At 44.6% G+C, this 12,593-nt stretch overlaps 2 protein-coding genes across 2 annotated transcripts; both read right to left on the bottom strand.

Moving 5' to 3' along the window:
- Window positions 1–408: 408 nt before the first annotated feature.
- On the bottom strand, window positions 409–8,713 carry ube2g2 (ubiquitin-conjugating enzyme E2G 2 (UBC7 homolog, yeast)). Its single transcript, XM_069532650.1, has 6 exons — window positions 8,559–8,713; window positions 5,561–5,596; window positions 4,776–4,821; window positions 2,780–2,898; window positions 2,047–2,187; window positions 409–1,779 (listed from the first exon to the last, which is right to left on the bottom strand). Exons 1-6 carry the CDS (start codon window positions 8,599–8,601, stop codon window positions 1,667–1,669), a joined length of 498 nt encoding a protein of 165 aa, XP_069388751.1. The 5' UTR covers window positions 8,602–8,713; the 3' UTR covers window positions 409–1,666.
- A 1,681-nt stretch (window positions 8,714–10,394) lies between these two features.
- On the bottom strand, window positions 10,395–11,703 carry LOC109640664 (olfactory receptor 11A1-like). The gene has a single exon (XM_020104792.2). It carries the CDS (start codon window positions 11,701–11,703, stop codon window positions 10,759–10,761), a length of 945 nt encoding a protein of 314 aa, XP_019960351.2. The 3' UTR covers window positions 10,395–10,758.
- Window positions 11,704–12,593: the final 890 nt, after the last annotated feature.

The following is a 12,593-nucleotide window of genomic DNA, read 5'->3' as shown; positions in this document are numbered from 1 at the left end:
GATTCTTCTCATCTCACACTGAACACACGTCTGCAGATACTACAATACCCATGATCCTCCTGACGTGGAGAACTAACACCTAATAAACTTTTGATGTTACTATAGCAACACATCACATATATATATATATATATAAATAATTGTCTTATCTTTAAATAAAGACGATCAGTGACTGTATGAAAAAACGATCAATGTATAAAGATATCATCTCTCCTTCTATACTGCAGCCAGCCACCAGGGGGCGACGCAGATCATTTTGGCTTCACTGTCAGGTTCTGTCACGTCGTCCATCTTTACCTCAGTCTGAAAAAACTAATTTGTGCCTTTTGTTTCAAAATCTTTCCAGAAGTTTGACAATAAATGTAAATGAATTTCCAGTGAAACTTAAAGAACCAGCTCACACTCGTCTGTTTCTCTTCCCTCGTTTATTCAAACTTTTTAAACCAACAAATTAAAACAAACGTCCCTGTCCATCGTCCTGTCTGCTGTCGCCTGAAACAAAAAACTGACAAAGAACAATAAGACGCATTTTTAAAAGCAGCAGAAAGAAATGTAAAAGCAGACTTGTCCTCGGAGAAGAGGGGAAGAGATAAAGTGCGTAGAGTCACTCGGATGGTTTCACACCTTCACCTGAAGGTGACTCATATTCAGATCATCTGTTAAAGCCGAGACTCTTCTATCCTTAATCAATGAACTGAAAATTAATCAGCAACACTTTCTGTCACTGATTAATTCAAACTTTATTTCCTATTTTAAATCATGAATCTTTTATTTTGATATTTTGAAGGTCGTTAACCCTGGGAAGATTTTTTTTACACAATAAATTAGATGAAAGTCTGATCCAGATGTTCTGAAACTCTCCGTCCACACGTCGTCTGAGCCGCACGCTTCCACTTCAGACTCAGGCTCCGCCCACACTCTCTGTCCACACTACACCACATGACCAGTGTACGTGAATGGTCATGTAACACGTGTTTAACAGGAAGTAGATTGTCTCCTCTGCAGATGGTTGCTTAGTTACAGAAACTATGACGAACAAAGAACAAAGCAGCGATTTGTTTCTGACTGATGACATACGTGTTGCTGGAGGATTCCTGTAGAGGGCGCCACAGAGCTCCGAACATCTGGGTCAAGCTCTGGATTCAAACTGATTCTGTTTCTTCAGAATTATCTGGAGTTTATTTACGACACTTTCTTCATCTGCAGCAGCGTCAGCAGCCGTGACGTAGCCGACAGGTGAAGGAGGAGCCAGAGAGACGTCACGTGACATCACTTATAGATGATCACTGATCAATCTGAAATGAAGATAACGCTGAGGCTCAGGTCGTCCAGGTCGTCCAGGTGTGAAATGGTCCATACAGGTGGTGGTGACATCATCATGGGGATGCCCACATGACGCGTGTTTGGTAGTTTTGCATATTTGTAACATTTAGATGAAACGCTCTGATTGGCTCCGCTCGTCCGTCCATCGATTATTGATCTTTCAATCAGCAGCACTCTGTGTGTGTGTGTGTGTGTGTGTGTGTTGGTTTCCATGGTGATGAGGAGGGTTGGTTGCCAGAAGCAGGGAAAGAAAAAATTTACAAACACAGAGTGCTGGGCTCAATGTGATGACATCATCATCTCAGGGTGATGACATCATTGTTGCAGGGTGATGACATCTTCTCTAAAGGCCCAGTGACTTGCGTACGATTTTCTGGGCGAGTTTGTAAAACTGCTCTCTGTCCTCGCGCCACATTTTAGAGGCGTCAACATTCGCTCCACTTTCATCGTTCGGTTCTGAAGAGGAGGAGGAGGAGGAGGAAAACGAGGAGGAGGAAGAGGAGGAGGAGGAAGAGGAGGAGGAGGAAGAGGAGGAGGAATTTTAGCATCATCAGTTGAATTGTGCAAATACTTTTAAATGCTGTTTTTCTATTACAAACCATATGAAGTGTGTTTCCTGTGATGGATCATGTGATGGATCATGTGATGGATCATGTGATGGATCATGTGATGGATCATGTGATGGATCATGTGATGGATCATGTGATGGATCATGTGACGTACCTGCCAACATACTGACCACTGACAGCAAGATCTTCTCCACGCTCTGGACTGGACTCCACCTCTCTGCACTGCTCTCGTAGCCCATTGGATCGTCTCCCGGAGCGTGAAGGATGGAGATACACACCCGACCATCGGGATAGACTGAAAGAAAAAAACTCAACTCTAAAAACCAAGGCTTTTATTTTGAAAAAACAAACGTGAAAGTTGTTTTTCTCTCTCTCCACTGTCGTTAAGTGTTAATTCACTGTTGACTGAATATAACGACAGCTCCTTTATCACCTGGATAGCCCCCTGGTGGCTGACTACAGTAAAGGCCATAAAGCCGGCATCCTCCATGTTAGCAGATGGGACAGGGAGCTTCACCTGTTTGTTTTTCTTCTCCATGCTTCAGGATCAAATGATTCAGTTACAGGAGGTTCAGTTCACGTCCACGCTGCTGCTGATGAAGATGATGACAGGTCAGCAGCGAGCCTCCTGTCCTTTAATCAGCTCGGAGTGTGTTCAGACACTTTGTGACATCATGCCTCAGACTGCTGTCCAATAATCACAGCGCTAATGACAGCATGCTAACGACATGCTGGCGGCGTGTTGCGACAGGTGAGACAATGGTTGAAACGAACACTGTCTCACCCACAACACTGTGAACGTCACTCAGACGATTTAATAACTGATCAGAGAAACAATAATCACAATAAAGAGCAGGCTGCCATCTGGTGGCAGCGTGTGGACTTACTGTTGGGGTGAAACATGTCGCAGGTGAACCTCATCTTTGGAGGACTGAGAGGATAATCAGATGGAAAACTGAGCACGGCAGGAAACACGCCACCCTCAAAACACGTGTCCTGAGGACCCCTGAAACAGAAACACAGAGAGAACACGGTACCGAGCTCAGAACGACAGGTTCTACAGATCAACTCATGCTTCACAGCTCTGAGAACAAAAACATGTGGGTGAATTGACCATTAGTCCCTCTTCTGTCACAGAATCAGTGGGGTTCCTTTTACTAATAGTTCAATTGGTCCTGTTAGAGCTTTTAAGTAAGTAACGATATTCTAAATCCACAGTGGATCATAGTGTGAAGGGACGCACACGCTGCAACAGGCTGCACCTGCGGCAGTGTGCGGGGTCGAGCAGCGAGACGTGATTTCAGTTTTAGTTCAAAAATCAGAACGTCGTTCAAGATGTCCTGTAGACGGTTCTGTTGCTCAAACAAAAGGTTCCAGGGTCTCTGAAGGGTCTGGTGAGGTTCTCTTTCAGGACTGTGTGAGTGTCGCAGGTGTGAAAGCACTGAATCGTGCAGCATTAAGTCACATGATCAGTGTTTCCAGATAGAAAGTGAAGAACTGATCTGACGTTTGATCTTATTTCTAAAACAGCCTGTATCACTGCAGAGCTCATATCATGATGCTGATTTCACAACGTGTGTGTGTGTGTGTGTGTGTGTGTGTGTGTGTGTGTGTGTGTGTGTGCGTGTGTGTGTGCGTGCAAATGAGCCGCTGGTTAAATTGAAGGGCAGACTGAAGCTGTTGGCACGTTAACGACAACAAGAGCAGGTTCAGTTACACATAATGATGATGATTCACTGACATCACCCTCTGCAGGAAAATAACACACACTCACTCACACACTCACTCACACACTCACTCACTCACACACTCACTCACACACTCACTCACTCACTCACACACTCACTCACTCACTCACTCACTCACACACTCACTCACTCACACACTCACTCACTCACACACACTCACTCAACTCACTCACACACTCACTCACTCACTCACTCACTCACACACTCACTCACACACTCACTCACTCACACACTCACTCACACACTCACTCACTCACACACTCACTCACTCACACACTCACACACTCACTCACTCACACACTCACTCACTCACTCACTCACTCACACACTCACTCACACACTCACTCACACACACTCACTCAACTCACTCACACACTCACTCACTCACTCACTCACACACACACTCACTCACTCACTCACACACTCACTCACACACACTCACTCACACACACTCACTCACTCACTCACTCACTCACACACTCACTCACTCACTCACTCACACACTCACTCACTCACTCACTCACACACTCACTCACTCACTCACTCACACACTCACACACTCACTCACACACTCACTCACTCACTCACACACTCACTCACTCACTCACTCACACACTCACTCACTCACTCACTCACTCACTCACACACTCACTCACACACTCACTCACTCACTCACTCACTCACACACTCACTCACTCACTCACTCACTCACACACTCACTCACTCACTCACTCACTCACTCACTCACTCACACACTCACTCACTCACTCACTCACTCACTCACTCACACACTCACTCACTCACTCACTCACTCACTCACTCACTCACTGTTCTCTGGTTAGTATAGTTTATGTAGTTCTGTGTGAGTCAACATGTAAACCCCCCCCCCCCCCCCCCCCCCAGCATCAATATATGGATTATTTAATCGGGTTGATCAATCAACTGATCAGTGTCACATGACCTCTTACACGGCTGAACACTGACATCTGCTGGTCACTATTGTACATGTGGGCAAGTGGGTGGACACCCCCCCCCCCACGGATCTGATGTCATTAAACTGTGTGTGTGTGTGTGTGTGTGTGTGTGTGTGTGTGTGTGTGTGTGTGTGTGTGTGTGTGTGTGTGTGTGTGCTCACATGATGAGGGCCTCCCACTCAAAGAAGTTCTCCTCATTGGCTGGACCTGCATGAAGAAGAACATCATTCACTGCTGTTTCCACTTCCTGTTCACAATCACATCACAAGTTCACATGTTTTATTTTCAACCTCAATCTGATGTTTATTGATATTATTGATTACATCACTGAGACAGATATAGAACCTAATGGTTTATTATTATTAGAGTTAACTTTTACATTAGAGTTAACTTATACATTAGAGTTAACTTTTACATTAGAGTTAACTTTTACATTAGAGTTAACTTATACATTAGAGTTAACTTATACATTAGAGTTAACTTATACATTAGAGTTAACTTTTACATTAGAGTTAACTTATACATTAGAGTTAACTTTTACATTAGAGTTAACTTATACATTAGAGTTAACTTTTACATTAGAGTTAACTTATACATTAGAGTTAACTTATACATTAGAGTTAACTTATACATTAGAGTTAACTTTTACATTAGAGTTAACTTATACATTAGAGTTAACTTATACATTAGAGTTAACTTTTAACACAGTAAGTTAAATCTAATGTATAAGTCATTAATCAGAGCTGAGAGTGATTGATCAGAGACAATAGTCATTAGTCATTGATCCTTTAGTCAAACAATAAATTCTGACTGTTCTTCATTTTAAGTCAAAGCTCTGGAGTCGAGTGGTCACCAGGCGTAACCATAGCAACAGTGTGGATGAAGCCTGAGACTCGTCCTGGTGTAAATGTGACCTCAGATCAGTTTTCACATTAGAACGTCTCACCTGCAACGATCCCCTCAGGTGGATTCAGAGTCAGCTCTGAAACACAAACACACACAGGTGAGACTGAACCGTCGGGCCTGACCTCTGACCCCCTGTACGTTACAATTCAAACCTGAACTCTGTTTAAACGAGACCAGGTCTGCATGAGCATGAGGTTAGCCCTAACACAAAAGTTAGGCGGGGGTGATGCTTCTGAACTTATCTCCTTCGGCAGAGGAAACAATCCTTTATGAATGGAAAGGAGAAAATGCCTTCCCACAATTCTTTGCAGCAGCTACATTTAAAGCGACACACCCACGTAAATATAAAGAACAGCTGCTTTATTCTCATGATCCAGATGTGTGACATCTGTCAACAAGAAACAAAGAACTTCTAGTTCACAACATCATCACAACTAAATGATTTCAATCCTCTGACTGTGGAATGGACACAATTTATTTTCCTCCACTTAGAAAGTGTTCTCCTTGTATATTCCTCACATTATATTATTTCAACATTTAAGTTCTGTTTGTCTTATTTTCATTCCCACTTAAATGTGTTTTGTAGTTATTTTCACAGAGCCCCTGAAGTCGCAGATCTTTTTTTTTTATCTTGAGCACATAGTTAAATATCAGCACGAGCTAATATCAGTGAAAAGACACGACTGACGATGATCCTGCATCACTGAGCAAGAACTTCATAATGTGTGAAGATAAAACTTGATTGGATTCTTTTTGTTCTGTTATGGTACAAACCTGGTGACTGGGAGCATCTGAATGGTTTAAACACAAACATGTTAACGTGAGCAAACAAGAGAAGAACTAGTGAAGTCTGACCGTCTCCACGCAGAGCTTCCTCTTTCCTAACTCCTGTCCTAAGTCCTTACAGCTTCTACTGCTCATCTTTCCCCAGTACTAACCAGTACTAACCAGTACTAACCAGTACTAACCAGTACTAACCAGTACGCACTGGTTAGGAAAGGAGATGATGAAGTGGTTAGACAAGGAGATGATGAAGTGGTTAGACAAGGAGATGATGAAGTGGTTAGACAAGGAGATGATGAAGTGGTTAGGAAAGGAGATGATGAAGTGGTTAGACAAGGAGATGATGAGGTGGTTAGACAAGGAGATGATGAAGTGGTTAGGAAAGGAGATGATGAAGTGGTGAGGAAAGGAGATGATGAAGTGGTTAGACAAGGAGATGATGAAGTGGTTAGGAAAGGAGATGATGAAGTGGTTAGACAAGGAGATGATGAGGTGGTTAGGAAAGGAGATGATGAAGTGGTTAGACAAGGAGATGATGAAGTGGTTAGACAAGGAGATGATGAAGTGGTTAGACAAGGAGATGATGAAGTGGTGAGGAAAGGAGATGATGAAGTGGTTAGGAAAGGAGATGATGAGGTGGTGAGGAAAGGAGATGATGAAGTGGTGAGGAAAGGAGATGATGAAGTGGTTAGACAAGGAGATGATGAAGTGGTGAGGAAAGGAGATGATGAAGTGGTGAGGAAAGGAGATGATGAAGTGGTGAGGACAGGAGATGATGAAGTGGTTAGACAAGGAGATGATGAAGTGGTGAGGAAAGGAGATGATGAAGTGGTGAGGAAAGGAGATGATGAAGTGGTGAGGACAGGAGATGATGAAGTGGTTAGACAAGGAGATGATGAAGTGGTGAGGACAGGAGATGATGAAGTGGTGAGGAAAGGAGATGATGAAGTGGTGAGGACAGGAGCTGATGAAGTGGTTAGGAAAGGAGATGATGAAGTGGTTAGACAAGGAGATGATGAAGTGGTGAGGACAGGAGATGATGAAGTGGTGAGGACAGGAGATGATGAAGTGGTGAGGACAGGAGATGATGAAGTGGTGAGGACAGGAGATGATGAAGTGGTGAGGAAAGGAGATGATGAAGTGGTTAGGAAAGGAGATGATGAAGTGGTTAGACAAGGAGATGATGAAGTGGTGAGGACAGGAGATGATGAAGTGGTGAGGACAGGAGATGATGAAGTGGTGAGGACAGGAGATGATGAAGTGGTGAGGACAGGAGATGATGAAGTGGTGAGAACAGGAGATGATGAGGTGGTTAGACAAGGAGATGATGAAGTGGTGAGGACAGGAGATGATGAAGTGGTGAGGACAGGAGATGATGAAGTGGTGAGGACAGGAGATGATGAGCTGGTTAGACAAGGAGATGATGAAGTGGTGAGGACAGGAGATGATGAAGTGGTGAGGACAGGAGATGATGAAGTGGTGAGGACAGGAGATGATGAAGTGGTGAGGACAGGAGATGATGAAGTGGTGAGGACAGGAGATGATGAAGTGGTGAGGAAAGGAGATGATGAGGTGGTTAGACAAGGAGATGATGAAGTGGTGAGGACAGGAGATGATGAAGTGGTGAGGACAGGAGATGATGAAGTGGTGAGGACAGGAGATGATGAAGTGGTGAGGAAAGGAGATGATGAGGTGGTTAGTCCAGGAGATGATGAAGTGGTGAGGACAGGAGATGATGAAGTGGTGAGGACAGGAGATGATGAAGTGGTGAGGACAGGAGATGATGAAGTGGTGAGGAAAGGAGATGATGAAGTGGTGAGGACAGGAGATGATGAAGTGGTGAGGACAGGAGCTGATGAAGTGGTTAGTCCTACAGCTCTTCACTCAGTTAAATGATTCCTCACCAACCTGAACAAACTAGAACCTCATTGTTTCCGCACAGAGCCGTAAAGCACTTCATCTTGTTTACGACACCTGCTGAGTTGACTGACCTGAACTTCCTGTTTAACGAGCTGCACATCACGTGACATTAGTGTTGTTAAGTTCTAACAGGATCTGAGACACGTTCCCTTCACACACACAATGACTGAACATTAGTGTCCGGCTGCAGTGTCGCGGATTAACTCGTTCAATTGTGTTTTTAAACAGTTGGGTGCAGTTAGCTTAGCAGTTAGCCTGTTAGCTTAGCAGCTAGCCTGTTAACTGACGTCAAGTTTGGCCCCCGGTGTCGGGACACGGAAGTTCGGTTCACTCACGTTTATACTCCGCCATGAGTCTCTTCAGCGCGGTTCCGGCCATCGAGTTTCACCGGAGACTCAAAGAAACCGAAATAAAAACACTCCGAGCTGCTCTGCGTCTCTTCCGCTCTGACTACTGCGCATGCTCCCAACTTCTTCATGGGCCTGTAGCGTCAACTGTCTGCATGAGTGCTGCCACCTGCTGGACCGAGGATCAACCTCCATGAGTCCTCATCCAACAATATTAAAGTTTCAATGATAAAGTTTCAATGATAAAGTTTCAATGATAAAGTTTCAATGATAAAGTTTCAATGATAAAGTTTCAATGATAAAGTTAGAATATTAAAGTTTCAATAATAAAGTTTCAATGATAAAGTTTCAATGATAAAGTTTCAATGATAAAGTTAGAATATCAAAGTTTCAATGATAAAGTTTCAATGATAAAGTTTCAATGATAAAGTTTCAATGATAAAGTTAGAATATCAAAGTTTCAATATAAAGTTTCAATGATAAAGTTTCAATGATAAAGTTAGAATATTAAAGTTTCAATAATAAAGTTTCAATGATAAAGTTAGAATATTAAAGTTTCAATAATAAAGTTTCAATGATAAAGTTTCAATGATAAAGTTTCAATGATAAAGTTTCAATGATAAAGTTACAATAATAAAGTTTCAATGATAAAGTTAGAATATTTAAGTTTCAAAGATAAAGTGTCCCACCTGCCTTGAGGAGAAGAGGATGTGAGTCTGGTCTTTCACAGACTGAAGATCAGGAAGGCACCAGGCCCAGACGGTGGGTCACCCTCCTGCCTGAAGGTCTGTGCAGACCAGCTGGAGAACATCTTCACTGGAGCTGTGTGAAGGCCCCTCCTGCTTCCAACACTCCACCATCATCCCAGTCAGAAATATCACAGGATTAAATGACTACAGGCCGTCGCCCTGACGTCTGTGGTCATGAAATCGTTTGAGAGACTGGTGTTGACCCACATGAAGGACATCACCCCCCCCCCCTGCTGGACCCTCTGCAGTTTGAACAGCACTACATGCTACAACACCTTGACTCCCCAGGGACATACGCAAGGTTCCGTTTGTGGACGTCCTCCGACGTTCAACACCATCATAATGGAAATACTTTAACCCAAACTCTCCCAGCTCTCTGTGCCAGCCTCCACCTGTCAGTGGATCACCAACTTCCTGACAAACTGGAGGCAGCAGGTTAGGCTGCACTGTCATTCTTGTTGTGTTTTATGTTCATATATAAATACTTTTGCATATATATTTATATTCATACTTGTACAGAGTAGTTAAATGTTTATGTTTAATCTTGTTCTACTTTGTTGTCCTTGTGTTTTTGTCTATTTGTCTTTTCCTGTACTTTGGGAGCTCATACTTGTGTGTACATGTTTGTACTTGTGTGTACTTGTGTGTACATGTTTGTACTTGTGTGTACACATACATGGCCAATGAAGCAGATTCAGATTGACTTCCTCCATTTTGTTCATTGTGTTGATTGTGTCATGCCCCTAGAGGCCAGGCACAGTACTGCTCACCTGTAGTGACTGTCACTGTTGTGTGTCTGTTCACCATGATGAAGACGTTAGTGTATTTTAAAGTCTTTGAATGCTTCGATCCCATTTGAATAAAGATCTTTTACATTTTTCTAACCTTTGAGTCCCTGGATTCTTCATGAGCCTAAGTTTTCTGACTGACTGAAGCAGTGAGATACTGAAGGAAAGTTAAAAACATGAAGTTCTTCAGTTTGTGAGATAAAGTCTCGTCTCTTCTGTTTTCATGTGAAACAGATGAAGAGCATTTTCATTACACTGCCTGAGTGAAGACACAAACCTCATCAAGCTCAGGTGCTTCAGTTTATTTCCCTCCGTCTTAAATATCCACATCATCAGTTCATTCGCATGATTCAGATTCATTCATCACATTGTTTCCCATATTAATGTTATTATAGAAACACGTTTGATCTTTTTTTACAATTTAAAACATTCAGCTAATTTTGCATGATTTAAAGAAATACAATAAAAATAATACTGACATGTAATAATGACATGTGACATTGATATGTTAATGATTCATCTGATCTCAGGAAGACAAAATGAACATGAACTAAAAAAGAAGTTTAAAATCTTGAAAGGAACATTTCTTCACAGATGTGAATGATCAGCTGATCCAGATGTGAATGATCAGCTGAGCCAGATGTTGGTGGCTCAGCTGATCCTCAGCAGTCTCTTCAGGTGCGTGAGGATCTCCTTCACCTTCAGTCCATAGACCAGCGGGTTGCCCACGGTGGGAACAACTAACCCGAGCACGGAGCTGAGGATGGAGGCCGCGGGCTCGCCCTCGCCGTGCACGCGGCGCTGCAGCAGCTCGACCCCGACGCTCAATGAGTAGTTCATGAGGACGAGCAGGTGCGGCGCGCACGTTTTCAACGCTTTACTGCTGCTGGTCGTGCGCGAGCCGCGTAGACAGATATAGAGGATGCGGCCGTAAGTGACGAGCACGAAGATGACGGGAGCGAGCATAGTGGCCGCGGAGCAGAGGAGGCCGTACACTTGCAGCAGCAGCGCGGCCCCGCCGCCGCAGCTCAGGCTGACGAAGCTGTACACGTCACAGTAAAGTCTGCGGAGCCGCGTGCGGCAGAGCGGCAGGCGCGCCGCCTGCAGCGCCGCGCCGCCCACCAGAGCGGCAGGAAGCAGAAAGCACAGCAGCAGCAGCGCCGCTAGCGCGGCACGTGACATGAGCGCGGCGTAGCGCAGCGGGCGGCAGATGGACACGTAGCGGTCCAGAGCCATGGCGGCCAGCAGCAGGAAGCTGCTCGAGCCCGCGGACCCCACCATGAAGGCCTGACCCACACACACCGGGCCCGGGACCTCCACCCGCCGCAGGCCCGACGCCAGGTCTGACAGCAGCCGCGGGTAGAGCGCCGCGCTGCCGCTGAGGGAGTTCAACAGAACCGCGGCCACGAGCACGAACATCGGCCTGTGGAGGCTGCGCTGAGAACAGATGACGTAGATCACGAGCACGTCACTGACCAGCACGAACACGTAGAGCGCGAAAAACACGAAGAAGAAGATCCAGCGGTGCTCAGACAGCTGCGCGAGGCCGTCCAGCGTCAGTGACGTCACAGCGGCCAGCGAGCTCGCGTTCGACATCATGGTGCAGTGCAGACAACAGAGTGACGTCAGAGTGTTCAACAGTGAAACATCAGAAGAAATAAAAGTGACAAAAAGAGTGAACACGTTCAAAACATGAGACACAACATGGGACACACGTGTTAGACGAAGAACATGTGTTGTTCATGTGTAGACGTTCTTCATCGTCTCTGCTTTTATCAGACTCTTCATCCTCAGTGGAGCTCATTAGCTCCTGTCAATCATCGCCTTCATCAACATGTTTGTATGTGAACATGAGAACACGTCACTCATGAACTCATTAACACGTATGTGACAGATTACATCAGTCAAATGTTTAATTGTTCCCATCATGATAAAATAAACATATTCATTTACTAACTCATGTAATGAATCTGTTTATCACGGAGCCCGTCTGGTCACATGGGTGGAAAACAAACATTCCGTGGCCACGACGTGTTGAATGCGCGGGAACGAGATGATTATTAAGACGTGGCCACGAGAAAAGTTTTCATTTCATCAGTGAGACGTTTGACTTCCTGGCATCAGTAGCTTCGGCCGCAAACATGGACAAGTTTGATCTGATGTCGTTTTATTTTAATCGAGGGATGAATTATAATGATAGTGGAACGACCCTGCTGTCCAGCTGGCTGTCTGTCTCTCGGCCAATCAGGGAAGAGTATGCGCGCCGTTGATTGGTGGGTGTGGCAAGGCCGGTGTGTGTGTATGTGTGTGTGTGTGGGACGGAGGGCGAAAGGACCGCTGAGATACGTCTCTGTGTGCGGGAGTTCACAAAGTTTGTTTGTGGTAAAAGAACGAAAATAAATGTCCTGAAGACATAAATGTCCTGAAGACATCCCGCCCTGTCTCCTCATTACTTCTGCCGGCGTTACAATGTCCTGAAATCACTT

Source organism: Paralichthys olivaceus, chromosome 10 (genome assembly GCF_024713975.1).
Source record: "Paralichthys olivaceus isolate ysfri-2021 chromosome 10, ASM2471397v2, whole genome shotgun sequence".
NCBI lineage: Eukaryota > Metazoa > Chordata > Actinopteri > Pleuronectiformes > Paralichthyidae > Paralichthys > Paralichthys olivaceus.
This window is presented reverse-complemented; position numbering and strand designations above follow the sequence as displayed.

Bases quoted from the DNA above. Each gene is read 5' to 3' on its own strand.
- ube2g2 (XM_069532650.1), bottom strand. From the start codon at position 8,601: ATGGCCGGAACCGCGCTGAAGAGACTCATGGCGGAGTATAAAC. The intron at 4,822-5,560 runs GTGAGACGTTCT...TTCTTCATGCAG, and splicing joins ACCTGAGGGGATCGTTGCAG to GTCCAGCCAATGAGGAGAAC. The intron at 2,188-2,779 runs GTAAGTCCACAC...TTTTTCTTTCAG, and splicing joins CGACATGTTTCACCCCAACA to TCTATCCCGATGGTCGGGTG.
- LOC109640664 (XM_020104792.2), bottom strand. From the start codon at position 11,703: ATGTCGAACGCGAGCTCGCTGGCCGCTGTGACGTCACTGACGCTGGAC.